Source organism: Haemorhous mexicanus, chromosome 5 (assembly GCF_027477595.1).
Source record: "Haemorhous mexicanus isolate bHaeMex1 chromosome 5, bHaeMex1.pri, whole genome shotgun sequence".
NCBI lineage: Eukaryota > Metazoa > Chordata > Aves > Passeriformes > Fringillidae > Haemorhous > Haemorhous mexicanus.
The window spans coordinates 31,694,743-31,717,250 of record NC_082345.1 but is presented as its reverse complement, the minus strand read 5'-3'; the positions used below and the strand labels follow the sequence as shown (position 1 = coordinate 31,717,250).

The 22,508-nt window shown below is 37.6% G+C and overlaps 1 protein-coding gene across 9 annotated transcripts in view; it reads right to left on the bottom strand.

The window, feature by feature from the left end:
• The window catches only part of NR2C1 (nuclear receptor subfamily 2 group C member 1), a 53,208-nt gene that overhangs the window by 20,910 nt on the left and 9,790 nt on the right, over positions 1-22,508 (bottom strand). For 2 of the 9 annotated variants that reach the window (XM_059846770.1, XM_059846772.1), the window contains exons 2-9: positions 21,215-21,271; positions 18,230-18,305; positions 13,654-13,761; positions 9,016-9,246; positions 5,563-5,644; positions 3,426-3,605; positions 1,346-1,493; positions 1,158-1,248 (exon numbers count right to left, since the gene is read on the bottom strand). In XM_059846770.1, coding sequence (XP_059702753.1) covers positions 1,158-1,248; positions 1,346-1,493; positions 3,426-3,605; positions 5,563-5,644; positions 9,016-9,246; positions 13,654-13,761; positions 18,230-18,283 — 894 coding nt within the window. In that variant the 5' untranslated portion in view covers positions 18,284-18,305; positions 21,215-21,271. The remainder of the gene's footprint in view (positions 1-1,157; positions 1,249-1,345; positions 1,494-3,425; positions 3,606-5,562; positions 5,645-9,015; positions 9,247-13,653; positions 13,762-18,229; positions 18,306-21,214; positions 21,272-22,508) is intronic. The other 7 variants (XM_059846773.1, XM_059846775.1, XM_059846771.1 and 4 more) reach the window with 6 other exon arrangements.

Genomic DNA, 22,508 nt, shown 5'->3' with positions numbered 1-22,508 from the left:
TACTGGCTAGCAACGCAAAGAGGCAGTAAAATGTGTTCCACACTGTCCCAGCAAAAGGAAAAAAAAAAAAAAAAGAAAAAAAAAAGTACATTATTACAGACGAGCAAGCAAAGCAAAATGCATGAAAACAGTATGAGGGTGCTGTTGGTCACTCCTCACGCAGGGTACCATTTGTTGTCACTCACCCCTAAAATGGGGCACCAATTTGACAACAGTCACATGACTGACACCAGTGTCAGCCCCTTGTTATCTAAAAACTTCCCCTGATTGACAAGGACTCAAAAGATTAGCAAAGATGGTAGCAAGCATCACCAGTTTATTAAAGCCTTCATACCCTCTCTCTGTTACAATCCCACAAGCAGCACCAAGCAATACAGGCTCCTTCCTCTCACAGCACAACCTGCTAGTGCCAACACCACCTCTCTCCTCCTAACCCTTTGTACCTTTTCTCTCACACGCATAACACCTCCATGATTGGTCAATACACATCAGCATTCCATGCTTCTTCTCCTTCAATGCTGTTCACCTGCCTTACACAGCTGCAACTTATCAGGGGCAAGACTGCCTGCAGCACTATCTCTATTCTCCTACAATCCATTCTAGCTGATAATTTAATATCAGCTAGAAAAACACAAATGCTTCCTACTGTGCATATGTGAAGAAGCTACCACATGGCTTTGGTGGATCAGTAAGGGCAACAAAATGGAAACAAAGGAAAGACAGTTCACACATAAAATTGTTGATGAGATAGGTCTTAACAGCTTTGCCAAAAAAATAATGGTTCAGGAGAAAAAAAATCGAACCATATTTACAAATGGCACTGTGATAGTGCCCTAAGAAGTATTGTGAACACCTCACTTTATTTGTACAAAAGAGCGAGCCAAGTGTCAGGATTACCCTAAAGCAAAAATTAAAATAATACTGCCCTTAAGGCTCCTCAAAATGTGAAGGAAGGGCATTTACTTTGTCATGTTTTCAGTATTTTTACTGTGTGAAGCCAAGAGGATTCTTGTAAAGAGAAGGCATTTGTAGCAGTGGTGAATATTGTAAAGGAGTGTTTTAAAAATTAATTTAACCAAATAGAACACCCTTCTATCCTTACATATACAATTACAGCAATCAGCTCTACTTACTGTACCAGTCATATCAGCACATACCTTATCTGGAGTCATCAGCACAGTAGGTTCACTTTTTATTGCAGACGGATGAATGTTAACAAACATTCCTGATTCCAGCAAACCTGTTGATCTGACAGAAAACGGCACAAGTTTTAATTCTGATTAATTTTAAAATAATTTTTTTTCCAGAAGATAGAGATAGCCACTTCTGAATACAATTTACATACCTTGCTGTTTCATTGTCTGTTACAAAAGTTGGGGTTGCAGCTAATGGACTACGGAGATCTTTCCGAATGTAGATCTTTTCTGTAGAAGCTGCACAGTTTGAAGATTTTTCTCTTGACACTTCAATAGGTTTCCTCTCACACTGTACAGCTACAGAAATAATATCCAACTATTAAATCATCCTGAATTACAGAATAAGAAATAATACTTTTTTTTTTGTTTTTAATAATAATCCTGAAAATAGCTAATATATATATTAAATATATCCCATAACCAACAAGCTAACAAGTTGCATAAAACCAGCACACCAACTTCATGAGTTTTAAGTGAAATGATGAAGTAGTCAAAGTCTGAGATGGAACATATGCAACATTTTTAAGTGAAAGTTAAGGGAGACATCCCCTCATTTTTAATTTGAATCGAAGTGGAAGCTTAAAGCTTCTCATTCTCTCAGTTTCACTATCTCACATTCTCACTTCCTTTGTAAAGAACTCATGGTACGTTTTTCCATGGATCGTGGGTCTGTGTTGAACCCATGTAACTTCATCCACTTAAAGAAGCTTCTCAAGTTAGGACCTCAGACAATACGGAGGGAAAGGTACATTCACAAAGTTGAATTCACACCATTTAAGATGAATCTGGACAAGACCCTGGCCCACAGTCACTGACTTCAGAGAAGTGGATTTTTAATTTGAATGACTCATTGAAACAAGGTGGAATGAATTAGGGCTTTAGCCTACAGATGTATCACCTTGCTTTGAGCATTAAAATTAAACTTACAGTATTAACCCCTATGGGAAAGATGTGGAAATGTGAAAAATGTGTAACTTCAGATAAAAAATTAAAAACTTTTCAAGATAGCAGTAGACTGTGATGCTATTCAAATTTTTACACTGGTAAGTATCTTAAACCCCAAATGTTGTAATTTTAAGTATTGACAATGCTATTGAAGTCAGCCTGCAACCCACAAACAGTGCTTTAAAGGGAGGGAGATGGAGGCAAGTATTTCATCTTCCTTTGTAAATGCTGTGCTCAGTAGCAGGGTCTCACTTTGCTGAGAAAAGGCCAAGGCTTCTTCAAGGGACAAATAACCCTCACTGAGGGAGCTACAGTGCAAGACCATGCTAAGTTTTCTTTCCTTTCCCCATCCCATTGAGAAATGAGACTTCTTATCACCAAACAGTCCTCTCTCCCACTCAGTATTGCCCCGTGACCCAGAGATTATTTTCCTGTCTTCTGATCCCTAAGCCCAGTGATTTTGTTCTGCTTAAAAAGTCTTCTGTGGAGGGGCCTTTTCTTACTTACTGCCAGCTGAACTAGAGGGTAAAGATCCACTTTCACTGCCCCAGCTTTTCCTCCCTTTTTGAATTAATTTCCTCTGTGTTACTGATTTCTGCTGAAAGAGGCAGGGCTGTAAGGAGGAAATGTCCACAGAAGTTCAACAGGGTCAGTAAAGTAAGTGCAGGATGACAGAGAGCAGAGAACAAGACCAATACTGTATGTGCTACAACAGTGTCACAGTATTAGGTCTGAAGAATTTGTGTTTTGTGTGATTTTCTGTGTATTTAGTATTCTGATACTGCTGTGATATTGCACTACCACTACATCTAATGTATGGAAAGCTAGAAAGGAACTTGGAATCTGCAGGAATCAGTAAGAACTGAACATCAAATCACTATGGATCTCTGCCTTGTGAATAATTGTCTCTGCAGAGCTTTGCCAAAACTGAGCAGCAATCTCAGTATGGAAAAACTGAAAGGAAGGTAGAGTTCAAAAAATTCAGTAACTTAATTTACACATAAAAAAATTTAACTGGACAAAAAAATTAAAACATGTTTGATATTTGCCATGTAGGAGTAACAATTCATTCACTTTGATCACATGGGATGGAGCTTATTAAGCTTTTAAAGCAAACGCCTGAAAGATTTCACAATTTCTGATATGCCAAACTTCCTTTAAAGGAAAAATATACACCGATTTTAAAATATGTGACCAAGACAACAATTTGTATCCATACAAAGCATATCTTTTGCAGCATGAAGCAGCTGCCAGGTGAAACAGTTTGCTCTTATTCAGACTTACAATCTTGTTTCATGCCAAAGGCGATGCATCTCTGCAGCCTACAGTACTGACAGCGATTCCGGTGGTGCTTGTTAATGACACAGTCCTTCGTTCCTCGGCAGGAATAAACTAAATTCTTCCGTATGCTCCTTTTAAAGAATCCTTTGCATCCCTCACAGGTTACTGCTCCATAATGACGCCCTAGTTACAAAGGAACAGAAAATATGACATGAATTTTATAGATTCATATTCATTTTTTAGACTTGACATTCATTAAAGACAAAGTATTAGCTATTTTACCCAGAAAAGGAACACTTGTTTTTCCTCATAGGTTGCGGATCTTAAAATATACTGGGGTTATAAAACAACATAAAAAAGAAAGTGAACCATTTTTCTAGTTCAAAGCACTTGTAAACAGGATTTTACAAACAGGCAAGTTGCTTATTAAATTACTTCCTTATCTGTTGACAGCAGTTTTATAAAAGGCTAAGAAAACAGGCTAGTAAAAACATAGCAAAAAAAAAAATTAATTTATAGATTTCTCTAGTAATTTTTCCTACAGACAAGCCCTGTGATTGCTCATTAGAAGTTAAGCTGTTGAAATTGTATGCCTTAAATCTAATGGAACCATGGAAAGTGCAAACATGGCATTTGACAGCATAGGGCAATCACTTCAAAGCTTTATTTACACCTTTAATTTTCCCAACAGGGTAATGGTATGTCCGTAGTTCTTGCAGTAAAACAACAAGAATAATCTAGAATAAGTACAATTTTTTTTTTTGAAGACCCGTTCTGCAAGTTTTCTGTATAATATAAAAATTTCTAAGATAAACTACAAAAAGTAAGTTTTATAATTATTTTAGAAGTAAATAATTTTGATTTTGCATAAAATATAAACATTAATAATAAGGATTGCTGAAGGCTTGGCAGTTACAACAATTTTAATTTATGAATCCTTGAAGTACCTATGGCACATTACAAAATAAATCACAAATATAACCTAATTTAGGAAAAAACATTTTAAGGGTCTTTCCTGAAGTTTCTAGAAATTCCGACAGGTCTTCTAGATTACTTTATGACAACCTTTTTATCACTACTAAAATGTGAAATTTCAAAAGCATCATATGTATTAAAAGAATATTGTCTGAAACATTTTAGAGGCAGCTGGATCACGAATATTCATTCTACCAAGTACCACAGCTGCTTCTTCACCTACTCTTTTGATGTAGCTTCTTGGATTCTGGCTTGGAAGTGTCTGCAAAGCAGCTTTAATGACAGTGCTTGTCACAAGGGAGTCTCCCCAAAACCTGCAGCTGCTCAGAGGAATGTGGCACTCTCCCCAAAGTCATTACCACTGCCCAAAATTCCAAGGCCAGCACAGGAGGAAAACCTCCTTGGATCTCTGGCCCCTCAAGGGAGAATCCGGCCCTCCTCTGGGGGTCAGAGAAGTTTTAACAATTAGAACACACTGATCAGATCTTTGCCTTAAGTTTGGCAAAACTTGGCTTGAGATGGGTGAGGTCTGACAAGTATTTAGAGCTCTAGCAACTGTATTTTTTATGTTAAAATTTGCCAAGTTTTTGAAAAAAACATTTAATACATTTTACTTTCTAGCAAGTTTGCTCCCTGCTGAAGGGAGACCTCATAGTGGTCTGCAGGTTCCTCACAAGGGGAAATGGATGAGCAGGCACTGACCAACTCCCTCCAGTGCCAGGACCCAAGGGATTGGCATGAACCTGGTGAGGGAGATTTTAGGTTATATGTTAGGAAAAAGATTCTTCACCCAGAGGGTGGTTGGGCACTGGCACAGGCTCCCCAGGGAAGTGGTCACAGCACCAGCCTGACAGAGCTCAAGAAGAGTTTGGACAAGGCTCTCAAGCACAGACTGTGATTCTTGGAGTGTCCTGAGCAGGGCCAAGAGTTGGACGTCAGTGACCCTTGAGGGTCCCTTCCAACTCAGGATATTCTATCATTCTATGTAAAACAACAACAAATTCTATCCATGGATACTAGAGTACCATTTAGTGAAATTCTCTACCGCATGTATAGAAATTTATACATGTATATGCATGCAAACTGTTATACCACTCCAGAAGAATTTTAAACTTCTTTTATAAAATTGCACCACCTTAAAAAAAAGAAAGAAAAAATCAAATACCTGATGCTTTGTCTCCACACACAACACACAGATCAAACACTTTATTTAGGCCCTGTTCATTAGGGGAGTTATCCGTTAAAATCTGAAAAAAAGTGTGAAAGAATTTAATTTTTATTTTTCTTACCATCTAGAAATAGTAAATATATCTCATGCTAGTGGTTTTTGTCTAAGACAGGGGACTAAATCTACAATGTATCATGTTTTCTTGATTACATCTAATGGTCTTAAAAGACAAAGTCGCTACCTGCCATGCCACTGTGCTCTCTTTCAGGAGGGAACAAGAGTTTTATTTGTAATGCTTTTGAGAAGAATTCAAGATCTTATTTCTGTAAACACTACTTCTGCAAAATGGACTGACACTTTGAAAAACTTTTAGCATCTGCATACTCTTACTGTTTGTTCAATTTTATATTTATCAACTAATGGCTCATTGATAGTACAAAAGAGATGGAAGCATTGAACAGATGGAACAAAAAAAATTCCTTGCAAAGGCTACTAGACCTACACAGAGGTTTATTAACTTCTTTTTTTATAATACACATAAATATGGATCAAAAGTAAATGTACTCTGGACACAACCTTTAACTTCCAACTGGTATATAGCTTGGCTTTCAGTAACAGTTTGACATTATCAAAATATTCTTGTCTTGTCTCATTCATTTCTCTCTGGTACCTGTAAAGCTTTGTTAAGCACATAATTTTAGAATCCCAGTACTACAGGGCAGGCACCAGAACATTCACTTAATCTTTGAAAACTATCCCACCACAACATAAATAAAGCACAGCAAAAATTCCATTTAAAAAAGGAACACACAAATCACAACTAACAACCAAACATCATCTTGAAATAGAAAAGAAAAAAATGTTCTTCTCATACAAAAGAGAATATAGTTTAGAAGCTTGAAGAGTTTTAACTTCTACTGTGCCTGAAAGGGAAGCCAGACTCCACATTCTTGCTTTGCGTGTTCAGAACCTCTTGATAAAAAGGGAAGTAACCAAAACAGAAAGTACTCTCTCTTCCACAGAGAAAATTTAGAAATTGTGCTTTTTAGAGTTTGGAACATAGTACAGATGATGTATGTAGGAAAGTTTAACAAGCATACTTCTTTCTAATTAGCCTTGCTACCAATACAGTCTCTGAGATTCATCTCGTATGTTTTCTTTAAAAAAACACCAACTTTTAAAGAAATATAAGATGATGAGTTAAGAGAATATAAACCTACTGATCCTTTCAAATCTCCAGTATTAATGTAATGTATTTTCATGATATTATAGAAAACATAAATTCTAAGTCCTTCCATAAATTAAAGCTGCACTGAAATGGGAAGTTCCACATAAGGAAGGACGACAGAATTGGCCCATGAGGAGATAAAAACCCCAGACTCAGAGAACTTATTAACTGACCTTGAACATGAAGAATAAAAATTTATTATTAATATGAAAAAGAGCCACTGAAGTTAAAATAGATGATGGGAGAAAGGGTCTTGCCAAATGAGTCAATGTAAAGAGAAGATGCAATAACAGAGAGATTTTTGACAGAACAAACGAATGGGCATTTCAAGTGAAGAAGAAGAAGAAGAAGAGGTGAAATTGGAGACAGAAAGATCATTTGAGGGAGAAAATACAAAAGATCCCAAAGGGATGCAGGTGAACAGCAAATGAATGGTACTCTGTATTTCATGAAATTTTAAATGGACAAAGAAAATCTCTTCCCATACATGTCAGAGGACAACAGAACAATTTAACTGGAGTGACAGAATACCCTGTTTCTTCTCAAACTGACCTATTTTGCCCAAATGATACAATCAGAACTACAGCTTTCAATTTTTTTTACAGCTTTCCTCTTTTCCTGAATTTTGTCTTATAAACCAGTGTGGCATACTTCTCATCTCTTAAGCTGTCTCTAAAAATATTTTTTATGTGGACTACTCATATCCCACTGGTTTGTATTTTTGTGGAGGCTTACCTAAAATGCAAAGTGTATGATAACACCAAGCAGGCTTCAGCGCCTCTCAACAGGATTTGCTTTTGCTACTGGTCCCCTATTCACAGTAATCAAATTCTTTAGAGCAAGGACCAAGGGTGTCCATTTGCAAAGAACTGTGAATTTCAAAACCAGTACTATTATATAATACAGAGATTCTTTCAAGCTTACACAATATGTAGGTAGTGAACAGTGGACTGGTTCACAGAAGAGCACAAACTGAATAGTTAAAGGGTCTGCAGCTGAAAAGAGGATTTTGTAGTGATCTATAAACCCCCCCCACAAATCCTTAATAGTATCTTCTAGTACAAGAGACACCTAATTAAACAATTCTCTCAGATGGTCAAATAATCTAACGTATTCTTGGCCCACCATAGGATACTATACAGAATAAAGCTTACATGATCTATATAAATAACAAAAAAAGATTGTTTAACTTTAATAGCAGCTATCAAATATGATGGTCTAATTGCAGTCTCCAAATCAGGAGGCTGCTCTGTATCCTCAGCTAATGGAAGTAAAAGGATATCCTCAAAAATATCATTATTTACTTGGCCATCTTTTAACATTTTTTCTTAAGCAGCTGTTTATGGTCATAATGTTGAAGTGTTTGATACAGGATTAAATGGACTGCAGCTACCTGAATGTAGTCTAGTCTACCACCGATGTATTGTAACAGCAGCATAAATGTGTCTGGGTGGGATACATGCAGCAACTGTACTTTAGCTGGATGCAGTAACATCCTACTTCATGCAGAAGGAAGTCCTATCTCCCAACTCTTCTTGCATGTTTTTGACATTCTTCACATCAGTGCCATCCTGTCCCTGCCAGGCTGAGGATGTGGGACAGAAAGCTTGGAAGTTGGAGGGTGGCAACTTAAGAAGTGGCACATACAATGTGCATGGGACTAAGGTACACTGGGGACCAGCTAAGGGAGTTACAACCCTGCCTAGTTACACTATCACATTAGCAAACCCAAAATCATTAGTGTTCTTTCCTCACCCCCATGGAGCAATGTATTGCCCCATTAAATAGTCTGAGCACTGCTGTGGACTACAATTCACACATCTGAACAGCAGTTGCAGCAGTGTGCAAAAAGGAAAACGAGCAAAGGGAGATGTTAAGCAAGAAGGACAATGGAGAAAAGTGAATGTTTTTCAACAATACGTGAAAACAGATGTAGAGTTAATGAGCAGAAATAAAGGACTGTTGGCGTGGCAAAATCTGGAAATGACAATAAAAATAACTGTAATCTTCCTAATGTCATGAGCCAACATCTAAATTTTAAAAGCAAGAAATTTACTAAAAAAAGTTTTTTCATAATTTTTAAGCATCCACAGTGAGTCGTAGTGCAAAGAAAATTATACTTTAAAAAAACAAAAAGGAGAACCCAGACACACTTATTTGGAAATAAAACATCTTTTCTTATCCCATTTGAACAAAAATATGAAATAAAGTGGATTATCTACCTGGATGTGTTGTGCAGATATATCAGGGGATGCAAAAAACAGTTGGTTGACACCTGCAGCATCTGGAGTTGCTAGGATAACTTTTCCTGGAGTGGAATCTTGTCTGGCAAGGATCACCTTGCTTGGGGTAGAGCCATCATGATTTGTTAAGATGAACTGCTTGCCTGCTGAGCTCTGATCAAGTGATGTAACAATCTGAATCTTCTGGCCCGTCTGCTGATCTGTGACAATCTAATAATACATTTACTCAATTGTTATGGTGATTTAACTTTTTGGACCCAATCCGGGCACTTGAAAAAAATGGGATTTTGCCTTTCACATTTGAGAAGCAGGATCATCTTCCCCTCTGTCACACAAGAGCGAATTAAACTCAGGCAAAAACTTGGATTTTCACTGTATTTGAAACACATTTCAGTCAAGGGTGTTAGAAGTCAAAACCTGAGTTTGTACTCAATTTTTACAACTGATGAATGTTTTTACAACACTACTGAAACTCTTGACAATTCTAACATCCAGAACTCAAGGCATGTCTGTAGCTGAGCTCCAAGACCCATCAGGTTATAACAAATCTTAAAGCTTGAACTCACTGCTCTCTACATGAAGTGTTTGCAGCACCACCTAGGTTTGGTTACTCAACAAAAAACTTCTTAAAACCACAAACGTAGATGTCCAAGTGAAAAAAGTAAGCAGCAAACAGCAGGAAAAGCAATTATATTGTTGCACTTGTATATACATTTTAGACTTCATTTTGTGGGGACCTTTTTTTACATACACATTTCAAAATAAATTAGTGAAACAAGACCTTCTAAAATGCCTTTCTTTTCTTTTTTTAAGGAAAAAGAACAGATCTACAGGATGTTTTTTTCCATTTTATCCCTGTTTTCAAGCACAAATACAGCAGAATTTTATTAAATAATCCTCTACTTTCTGCCAACTTTGTCAGAAGATTATAATCCTCAGAGAAAACAATCACGATTCTACATATATTCCATTAAAAATCTCACTTTTAGTCACTGCATATCTCCCTAAAAATGCCTATATGGAAAACTGCATGGTTTATTCTGAGACTAAGGAGAATTGTCCTACAAAGACTGTTTCCTGCAAACTATTTTGAATTACAGATCAATAAAATAGCTCCTATTAACTTGTTTTTTAAACTGTAGGCAAACATTTATGTTTATCTACACATCCCTATTCATATCCCACATTCATATTACAGATACGAATTTTATTTTTATTACAGATTACATTTATTTAGTTGTCTAATATTTACCATAACTTGTTCCCCGTAATTGGGGTGCCAATATTAATTGTATTTCCTAGGTGGAGAACCAAAAAGAAACTGAACAAGGCATAATTTCACATGAATTTTTTACCAACCTTGCTATTGCAACCTTCACAACAGGCTTATTACTTTCTCTAAATGCCCAATACCTGTGTATAATTTACATTTTAAAAAGATAAGCAGTGATGAGTATCCAATTTCAGCAGTTATAACACAATATTGCCACTTTCAAATATTCATAAATCATGAGTTTCATTGCACAAAACAAATGTTTTTCCTTCAGGTGGCCTTGTGCTCTTAACATTTGAATGGATCAAAAATCTTTTTCTCTACAAAATATGACTAAAAGCAAATCTAAGACAAAAGTGCAGATAAAATGATAAAATTCTAAATGCTGAAGAACAAAAATTATCATGGGATTTGGGGTGTAAGGTGAGAAGAGAATGCTAAAGCATGACAATAAGTAATGACATGATAAATTTTCTGTCCAGTTTTTTCATATAGCCTCATGTCTGGGACCACATATGGCTACAGCAGACTATTATTTCGTCTTTAAGTTCCTTTAGGTTGGTTCTATATTCTTTAGAAGGCCAATTTCCTTGCCCTTTTCACTTCCCTTCACTCCTTAATTTCCTTTTCTTTGTTCCATTTTCCTCCATTTACAATCTTTATTTCTCCTGTGTAATTTTTGGCTATTTCCGAAGTAGCTGTAATTCCATTCCCCTTCTTTCCAAGCATCTATTTTATTTGGATTAGGAGAAATCCAATGTATATTATGCTCAACAGGTGCATAGATATACAAAAACCGAACAGAACACTGCGCTGTTGTTTGAATTTCCAGACCTGCTCTTGAAAGACACTCTTAACTAAAATCTGTCTCCCTATTGAATCTTAAAAGCACAACTTTAAGTACCCTAAAAAACGTACATACTCCAACTAGTTAGCTTTACAAAAAGCACACCCAAAAACCAGCATGTCCCAAAGAGTAAAGACACAAACTTGAACTACAGCTGAAATTATTTTTGGGAAATATATACTAAGTTATCTTTTCTCCTACTGTAGCCCAGCTGTGTAATTTAAAAAAAAAAAAAGTACTTGTAGATAAATATGGCAGGACAGTTGGCAGAAGGACCACTGATACTTCACCCAGTTCATTTCACCTTCTATTTAACAAATAGAGACCCAGTCTACAAATGGGTTCCTGCAATTCTAGGAGGATGCCCAGGCAGTTTTCACTACATGATATAGAAGGTATAGTGCTACATTAATATCCTTACAAAGCTATTCAACCTGCACAAGTGATTTCTGCACCTGACAAGCATCTGAAAACCGACAGAGCCATAAGAGAAAGCAGTTTTAACAATTAGGCACATTCTTGACTGCAGCTGACCTCTTATGGCCATACACGTGCAAAATCTCCACCTACACTGCAATGGGGACACTGAAAAGTGGAGCAGTTCACCACAGCACAACTTGCAAAACTTAAATGTCAAGGTAAGAGAAAAACATAGTCAGAGGGAAGAGGAAAAAACACTTATCTTCTCACCACAAATCCACCATGAATCAGTGACAACACATGATCTTTCTTAATAATCTGAAACTCAATATTGCTAAAACAATAATATTATAAAACAGGAATGTATCAATTCAGGATTGACTGCATAAAAAATACACTACCCTCATGTATTTCATATAAGCACCCTGATGATAATGGAGGATATTATTTTCCTTTATTGCTTTTAAGCCTTGTTTGTTAACAAGTTTTGATTTCCATTTGAACATCATTTCAATAAATTAAACACTTCAGTAACTGTGTGTTCCTATTTTACAAAAAAGAAAATGTCTAAACACAGACAACTAATACACTTGTTTATGACAGGTGCAATTTTGTGCAGAATGCCTGTTGAACAAACGTAACATTCAACTTCTCTCCCAGAAGAAATGCTAGCATTCCCTAAGAGTGACTAATGAAACATGCTTAAAGAACCTTCTACTGAGGATTTTCTGTTTCATTGTTTCAGATAATTAGGTGCATTAAATAATAATAAAAGAAAAAATATTGATTGAAAATATATACTCAAAATTCTTAAATGTAACATTTATGGTGGACACTTCACAGAGATACATTTATTCCTACAAACTACTTTGCTCTTCACATAAATTCTTCTCTGAGCAGAGTCGTTATTACTAAGTTTGATACTAATGACATGTTTGTAGATGTCTCTTGCAGGAAGGATGAGTGTTTTGACTGAGTGTTGTTCCACACACATCAAGAGACAACAACCAAAGTGCTTACTATCCTTTTCGAAGACAGAATGGTGCTTCATTGATGAGCACAAATTAATTAATAAAAAGTACAGCTGTACAGGAAGTGTAGAAATGGAGCAGAGGCAGCTGAAAGAATGAAGACCTACAGGATTGGTAAGACACATACCACAACTGGAGCACAGGTGGGGGGGTAATAAATCTAAAAAACCCCCATAATGTATGGGGGCGGTTGTGAAGAGCCTTGGAAGGTTGAAAGCTTGAACATAATGCAGGAAAATAGGAGAAAAACAGAGGATAATGTTTAGAGTGAAGCTGGTAAAAGGAAAAGCAACCAAGATTATAATAGCAGCTGGCTCACTTAAATGCGTGCTTTTGTATGAACAACATATATCTGTGAATTTTTTTTACATTTATTCTGCAGTTAATATTTTTCTCTACAATGAAAATTAAAAAAAAAACTGACTTGCACTGACTTCTAAGACATAAAACTTAAAATTTCATTGCCCAAATGTTCCTATTCTCCATAAACAGATTTCTGTGTTGATTTAAGTAGCTACATTCCCAAAAACATCACTATCCTCACTTCAGCTGGAGGTTATTACTTGGCCAGGTTATGGATTATAATACCAAGAGATACAACATGGGTTGGGACAACCAAAAACCAGTATTCTTCTCAGACATTAAGTTTCTCTGCACTTTTTCATTACTTCAAAGATACAATGCAGTATATCCCTCCCTGCATCTGCTCCAAAATGTAGAAATCCTCCAACTTAGCTGAACTACCAAACACACAAAATATTCAACTTTCAAGGAATAGCTTCACTTGCACAAAGTATTTTTCTGTTCAGTGATTAGGATTTTTGGGATGTTAAAATTCCTACGAGGGAAAAAGTAAAAAAGGAAAAAGTGAGGAAAGACTGGAATGCTGTTTTATTCCTGTTTTTACAGAAAGGGTCTCTGCCATCCGGGGCTGAATATTTACATTAAAGCAAGTGACATGATGAAAACAAAAAAGAACTGCATGTGGCAAGTGGCAGAAGCAAATAGCTCATCTCTGCTTTTAAAATGCATCAAATTAAGCATACCTGTATACGCTGTGATAAAGAGAGGCCCGAATCTGCAGGGACAATCTGTATTCGTTGTGGTGTCCCATCCATTAGTGTTTGAGTACCACTGTCCTGGGAATGTGTAACCTAGAAAGAAGAAACAAATGCAATGGACTGACAACAGATATACTATTTTAATGGATCCACTACCTTAATGCAGTAAACCTTCAGGTTTCATCAACTTCCAGTTTCTCTGAACAAGGCCATGGAAAGTCTGACACTCTTATTCTATAAAAAATGTGGATGGTTGTTATCTAATTCAACACCTTAATTTTTCTAATTAGAAAATTCTGATTTAAACCCATTTTGAAGTACCTTCCAATGTGAAATTTACAAATACTTTAAGTAAAGCAATTAATTGCTGACATGTCCATGTATACCAACCGAACTGAATATTTACTATTGTTGATGTTCATGAGACACAATACCTACCACCATAGCTGTGCTATGTTTGCAAAAAATGTACTTAAATGGCTCACTTGAAATGACAGAAGGGTTTTTTGTATGGAAACACAGCAATTGGCAGTTTCAATTCTGTTTTTCTGTTAAAGAATTATATACTGGGGAACTATTAACAAAGGCAGGGAAAACAAATAAATTGTGTGAAGTTTGCAAACAGTGTATCTTGTATTAAAATCTCTGTGTGAATGCTCTCAAACACAATTCATGGAAGTGTTTTAACAATTACCAGTATTTTAAAAATTCTTCACAGCCTACAGCCAATGGCATATGGGGGAAGGTATTGTGTTATTCATTACATTATCTGTCATCAAAAATAAAGGACAGCTGCTATTTGTAGAGGCTGAATCAGAAAGGTCAGATTTTTTGCACTACAAAGCGAATTTCTCTTCACAGAGTTTACAGACACCTTCAAATTGGAATTTTTGCCTTAAATTCCCAGGTAACTCTGAAACCTTTTTGCTATTCACAAAACTGCCTGCAACATCCTGCAAATTTCTATTACCAATAATTCCCGGTATTTACACCATTATACCAACACTTCTCTGCATCTAATTTCCCTCTGCCCCTCCCATTTAATATAGAGAATATATATGTATATTGAAGTAAAGGCACTGTTTCATAACAGTTTGTGAGGCTTTTTGTTCCTCCTGGATCAGCTTCCTGATTTTGCAACCACACCATTATCTAAATGTTAGTACCAGCAGACCAAAGCAGGCCAGAACACACAGCTTGAGGTCGGTATGAGAGAGGGATGGGGTGGAGGGTAAGACTTCCCCTTCTAGCAGAAATACAAGCTCCCATCAGGCTATGTTGATTTTGAAATTTTGCCCAAAAAGGTGCTACTTTTGGTAGCAGTCTCACAATCTACTTGCTCCTCTGGAACAGGGCACCGATGCAGCTGAAAAGCAGCCCAGCAAACAAAGGCTATTCTTAGTACAGATCTTCACAGACCTTCTTCAATCCAGTCTCCACAATGCTCAGAAGCAGATGCATTAGAGCAAATGAGTGAGGCTAATCTGCTGGGGAGATTACTTAAACTGCCAGCATCACCAAAAGAAATGCTTGTCAAACTACTGCCAAGTCATTTCTGGACACTGCTTTCTAAAAATACCCAATTTTTCTGAGTACAAGTACTTTTAAACAGTATCTGCTTCTTTGCTTAAGGACAAAAAACTGTTCATCAGAAAGCAGCATTTTCAGTTCAAGAGAGGTCCTTTCAAGCACTGAAGCTGTGCATCAGCCACTCAAATTGACAGGTACATGTGGTGATTAAGAAGCAATTAAAGTTTTGTGTGCATTTACCTTTGTTTTACAAAATAAGCTACATATTATAGAACTGCTTTACATTTGCTCCCTTAAAAAGTCATGATCCCCATGTATAACTACTTTTAACCCCAAAACACGTCAGCTTGACAGTTTTACATCTATGCAGATTATAAGGTTTTTTATTTCAGTTAATATCGATAAGAGTAACTGCAAAATTTGTTAAAAATTGTACTTTTTATGTGTGTTACAGACTGTTTCAACAATGATATAGCTTTCCTCTGTTACAGCAAACTGGCAGGACTGTGGAAATTAACCACCATAAACTTAGTGTATGCAGCCAGAGATTAAAGAAAGAATGCTCTTGGCAGACAGCTTTGCTACATCATTCAAGAAATGTGGTCTTGATATAGAAATAGGAATTATCTTGCACTGAGCAAAAGATGAGTAGCAGATGGCAGAATCTGAGCAACGACAATCACTGCACAATGCCCCATACAGACATGGTTATATTTTGCTTCAATGTTTTGCTTTCATGTAAAAAGCCCTAAATGAAAAAAAGTATGTTTGTGAACACCACTGTAAAATTGTTGTAGTAATTTTGTGATTTAAAATGCTTCATGAACAACAATTAATATTATTTAAAAAATCAAAATCTATGTACAAACCACTTCTGATCATTATTTCAATGAGACACAAAAGCATTTCCATTATCCTCAATACTGGAACACTTTTTCCTTTCAGGTCTTCTTCCTTTCAGGTTCTACTCATGTAAATTTTTCTTGTAAATTCAATTAAAACTACTTCAACATTCAAGAATACTATAAATGCTAGCAAAAATACTGCTGAAGCTCTCTAGATCCTAAACTATGATTTTTCAGTGATTAGGAATGCCACTAAGCAATTATAGCCTGTAGGTAGGCAGGAATGTAAGTTATTGCATGGAGGCCCCTGTGAGACTGCTTTCCTTGCTGATTCCACCTTTCAGGCAGCACATGCATATATGGCATGGACCTCTGACAACAATTTTGGCTTAAGGAGTCCCAGCTTGCACTGCCCCCAGGGATGCTTTTCAGCCCTTCCAACCATGTGCCTGGTTGGGCCCCACCTCCTATGAAATAAGGACACTGATCACAACCAGCAGAGAGATGACCCTCCTCCCCTATGCTGCCATTATTTTTTTTTTACTAGTTTTGTACACAGCATGATGACAAACAGAGCTTACATGAGCAAGACTAGATAGTGAGAGAATAAGTGGCTAAGTGAGGACTGGGGAATGGTTAAGCTGCACTGCTGCCAAATACAGCGTGACCGTCTCAGACACAGTAAAACCTTGCTAAAGGACAAATCCTAATCTACACTGCTGACAATACAACAGCCATGAAAACTGTAGAGCTGTGATTTCACCATGAACAGGAACAGCTACAGCTCACTGCAGCACTGCACCTTCACTCTCCCTGTTTTCTCCCCTGCCTTCCTTTGGCTACCAACCATCTTCTTTGTGCTGGCTCTGGTAGTCACTGGACCCTTCTCAGACCCTACTCCATGCTAACCCAGCAGAAAACCTTCCACTTGTTTTGTACAGGTTATTAGCTTGCTGTTGGTGGGGAAATTAATAAGGAAAGAAACAGAAAAAGGACCCTCTCTCCCATGGTAGATACTGAGATACCAAGTCAGCTCAGTGTCTCCTGGAACCACATTATGAAATTGAGAAACAACTCCCCAGAGGCTAAACACCTTCATCACACCATCATCTGAGTGGAATGTACACTTCAGCTAGCTTTGATTAGCCTTGTTCTGTCAAAACCAAACAAATTTAAACAGGAAATACAGCCCTATTTAGACCTCAGAAAGAACTATAGTCCCAAAACAAAACTGCATTAAACATGTGTTCTTGCCTAATAAAGAAGACAAGTAATAACAAACAAACATCCTATATCCCATAAACCACTTATGTCCTTTGAGATAGCCTTTGCAGCACTCAGAACACCTCGTATCAGAAAAATAAAAGCTGTGAGAATTTATTCAGAGTAGAATTAACCATCCCATCCCCCACTCCAACCTTTTCATCTGAAATCAATGCTGAGAGGAAATAAAATTACTTGGGAAGTAAGTCTATGTCTAGACAAGAATCCAAGAGTGGATATTTCAAGTTAAAACTAAAATTTAAGATAAATAAATTACTGCCTCTATCTAATTTAAAGTGGTGCTAATTTTAAATAGTCTGTGCTGTACTGAAAATTTCTAGATAACTATGTATACCCATATCCACACTCCCAAACTATCTGTGCATCTCTGGCAGTTCTCTGGCTGCAGTACATAGATTCTGCACACAGGCCACAGAGAACCAAAACTAGAAATCGGCAGAAAGAGGAGCTCAATCTTTCTTTTGACATATAGCAAGCACATATATCTGAAAGTGTAGAACACGGCAAAACTTTACTAGTGAAACAAAAAATGACAAATGAAGTAGTTGCATAGTTGTAAAGTAAAAGCTGTGTCCCAACTATTTAAACTAGAAGTGAGTAAAGCAATTACACAACCAGATGGCTCCCTGAAAACCACTATAGGCTCAGACAGCAAGCTGCAAAGCTAGTGACTTAGTGGAAACACTGCTAGATTGTTGCTAATTTCTGTGGGGTGCACTTTGGCAAAAAAGGCTTTGCAGTGTAACTTTAAAATGGACATAGTAGGTTCTTCTGCCTTCTGAGGGAAGTGTCCAGAAGCCTTGCCTGCATCAAAAATTTTCTTTCGTGATTTGGGCTTTTACATGTCAGTCTGTGCATTTTATTATTCAATTTCTCTTAAATAGGACTCAAAATTTATGTACCTCTCCCATTTGCTGTTCAAAAATTTGATGGGCCAGTTCCTCTATGGTTGCCATGATCTTTAATCACCAGAATTTCCTGTCAAAGAAAGGAAAGAAGATGCTTAACATCTGTAGTTTCAAAAGTTAAAATATTCTGGGGAAAATATAGTTCACATAAGTGCGTTCACAGTTTTATGAAGATGACATCCCTGCAGAATTTAAAGTTTGCTTACACTAGAAAAATAAATAATTTGCTATTTGAAAACCTTGTATTGTTTTATATAAATAACTCACACAGAGACTTCCTATTTTTCCTCTTCTGCTTTTCCAAAAAGCAACAATAAAATCACTGTGAGAACAGGAGTCTGGTACTGACCATGACATCAGCAGGTCCATGTTTAACATCTTAAAAAACTGGAACACAGGCAGTTTTGGTTAATGCAAATCAAGAGGGGCAAATCTAACTTCTAGAGTCATATAGATTTTTTTAGTATTAACAGGAGTGCTTGAAGGTCAATTTTGTGACTAACAGGCAGCAGTACTTGGGACACAGAAGATAAGTGTTTAAAATAAAAGATGCTGTTTCATTATCAATACTGCAGCTACAGCATGAGCCCAAATCTTCCTAAGAAGAATTTTGTGGGGTTTAGCAGACACTGCCACATTAATGCAGTAGAAAGGATTCTGATACATGCTTTGTTTATTTGTCAAGGCATACATTATGTATTATATTATTGAGATACAAATATTCACTAGGCACTACTTAAAAGGAACATTCACAAATTATAAAGCACCATATAAACAATTTTACTGACAAAAGCAAATTAAAAATACTGCAATAACTACCTCTTGTATGAACAAAGACACTACTCTTACACTAATACTGGTTTTCATTCTTTAACTTTTCTGGAACTCCTAGGAATTACCAACTCCTCAATGAAACTCGAAACTTCCCCAATGAGCCATGCAAATAAAAAAATAACACTTTTAACTCAAATTTAACTCAAGCTAATTCTGCTCTTAAAATTGGAAAGAGAAATATTTTTTGACTAGAGCAAGAACTGCAGGCCTTGGAGGTGTGTCCAATGGTATACTAAAGCCTAATTAATGTGTGAAAGGGGAAATACAGAAATATTTGTGCACTGTAGACCATTCTCTTAATCACTCACTAGCATACTGTATTATTAGTTAAATTAGGACAAAAGATAACAGGCATGCATATAGAGATATGATACTGAAGCTTATCCTGAAAAGCATTATCTCCCAGGAAGATCTAGGTGTCAGCATCCTTGCAGGAACACTCTATTAGCCCACTTCTGCATCCAGTGAGCTGCAGCACAATCACTATTGAAAGAGCACTTGGAATTTTCAAGGCAGGCAATGTGTCTTATCAATGTTTTCTTCTTTTAAATCAAATACTAGCAACAAAATATTGTACTGTTGACATACAGAGTGCCAGAAATGAGTGCTATTTCATTACACAGTAACAAAGAAATCACTTTGAGGTATTAATTTGCACCAGCTGGTTAGTTCTCCTAAATCAAATGCAACTGCCCTCAGTCAAGATGTGAGCTAAGTAAAACAACTTAGCTTGAAGACTGAAAGTGATTTAAACTGACGTGTTTCACCTTGGAGTAAAGCAGTGAAGGAATACATATGTATTCAACTATGATGCACCAGTCGTAGGGAAACTGGCTCTCAGAGAGGCATAAACCTCTGAGAATTTTTGAAACTTATCTAAAAGAGACTCATTTGAGCTGCACTTGCATGAACATAGGGCATCAAGTACATAAACAAGATTGAACTCTTATGATGAAGAGGGAGCTGGAGAAAAGGTGGAACCTGTCCTACCTCTTCATGCTGTCTGGTACAAGCACAGGGTGGTTCAACTTATGAATGCAGAACCAGCTGTCAAAGCTACACAAATCATGAGTTTGAGCATGTGAGGCATGCACACAATGGAAAAGGAATGTACTCACTATTATTGTCAAGAATTTATATATTACTCACATGGTGTTTTATATTTGGACATTTGCACTTTCAATTCGCATAAACACTCAGAAGTAGGTTCTTTTGTGTGTTGTTGCTTTATTTAACTCAGCAATCCCTAAACCAAAGGGCACTGACAAAATCAGTATTTGTAACGCCAGTACTCTGTACTAAAATATCTTAATTGAAATCACCTCCAATAAACCACGTAACTTTGCTCTGAAGAGAATGTATAACAGTGAAAAAAATCAGCTTCAATATTTCAAGTATAAACTCTGAGACAACATTTCATGTTGCAGATCTGGAGAGCTGAAATAGGCATTCCTATACCATTTTCCATTTTTGGCTTATAATTTCATCTCTTCATAAGCTAGCATACACATAATGCCTGAGAAATCAGTTCAAGCAACTGAACTGGCAGAAACTTCTTTCTTACTTGACGAGTCAAGGAGTAATTTCAAAAGCAGTTGGAACAGAATTTACAGCTCACTTTCAGGAAGGAGGTCCTGCTCACCCTGACCAAGGTGCAGTGGTCTTGACCCCATAGTAGGAAAATTCGACTCACTAAAAGGAGAGAAAACTCAGCTGGCAGAAATGCACCAAACATCATCTAGGTAAGCACAATGAACTTGATTTCTTTTGCAGTCAGACTCATTCTATTGCAGCCAGAAGGGAGAATATGCTGTTAGAAGTTAAGAGAAGGAGGAAAAGAAGGACGATTCAAGAAGAAGGCAAACCTCCATTCCATTGTTATTGGTGGGAAGCAGGTAATTCAGTTGCAACTGTCCCATTGCTTTTGGCCCAGCCTGCTGGCTGATGCGGGTCACTCTGGAGTCACACAAGCCCACAGGCACATGAGCAAGAAGCAAGGTCACCCCTCTCAGGAGCAGATATGTGTTAAGCTGTTCATCTTGCTCTGGGGACAGGGGAGCAGCACAGGTCAAGGAGAACTAGCTACAAATTCTCAGCTAACTTTGGGACAGCTGTAAAAGGTTTTGTAGTTCTTATTTTGCTTACCTAGGGTATCTGTGTTAGACTTCACATCAGGTATGCTTAATCACTCTTTAGACATCCCTGCAAGGAATTAAGCAGAAAAAAACTGCTTCAGCTGTTTTTCTTCTATTATGTCAATTTGAAAATTCAGCACATTTTTCATCTATTTAAAAGCTTATTTTCCTAAGTTACTCCAGCCAATACTCTCAGTGGCTGAATTATTTCTCATGAAATACTAAATATATTCTAAATTCAAAGCTACCTGAAATTGAGAAATGCTCCCTAAACACCTCATAACCTTCATTTCCCAGCAAAGAAAATTACTTGGGGGATGAAGGAAAGGCCATGGATGTTGCCTACCCAGAGCTTAACAAAGCCTCTGACACCATCTGCCCCAGTATTCTCCTGGACAAACTGGCAGCTCACGGCTTGACCAGGGTTCCCTGGGTAGAGAACTAGCTTCCTAGCTGGGCCCAAAGTGGCGGTAAATGGAGCTACATCCATGGTGGTCAATCACCAGTGGTGCTCCCCAGGGCTCAGTACATCCATGGTGGTCAATCGTCAGTGGTGCTCCCCAGGGCTCAGTACATCCATGGTGGTCAATCATCAGTGGTGCTCCCCAGAGCTCAGTACTGGGATCAGCCCTCTCTAGCATCTTTATCAATGATCCAGATGAGGGGATTGAGGGCCCCCTTGCTAAGTTGGCAGATGACACTGGGCAGGAGTGCTGACCTGCTGGAAGGTAGGAAGGCTCTGCAGAGGGATCTGGGCAGGCTGAATCAATGGGCTGAGGCCAGGGGATGCTGGTCAACAGCAGCTGAATACAAGCCAGTGTGTGCCCAGGTGGCCAAGGCCAATGGCACGCTGGCCTGGATCAGCAATGCTGCGGCCAGCAGGACCAGGGCAGTGACTGTCCCCCTGTACTAGGCACTGGGGAGGCCACGCTTCAAACGCCATGTCCAGTTCTGGGCCTCTCACTGCAAGAAAGACTCTGAGGTGCTGGAGGCAGTCCAGAGGAGGACAACAAAGCTGGAGCATAACTTGGTTGTTTAGCCTGGAGGGTTCAACCCAAGGGGTGTTCAGCCTGGAGAAATGGAGGCACAGCAGAAACTTACTGCTCTTTAAAAGCACCTGAAAGGAGTGAAGTTGTACCAAGGGAAGTTTAGATAAGATACTAGGAAAAAATTCTTCCTTGAAAGAGTAGTCAGGCATTGGCACAGACTGCCCAGTGAAGTGTTGGAATTGCCATCCCTGGAAGTGTACAGCATCAGGCCTAGTGGCAACCACAGGGGCGCTAGGTTAACAGCTGAATTCAATC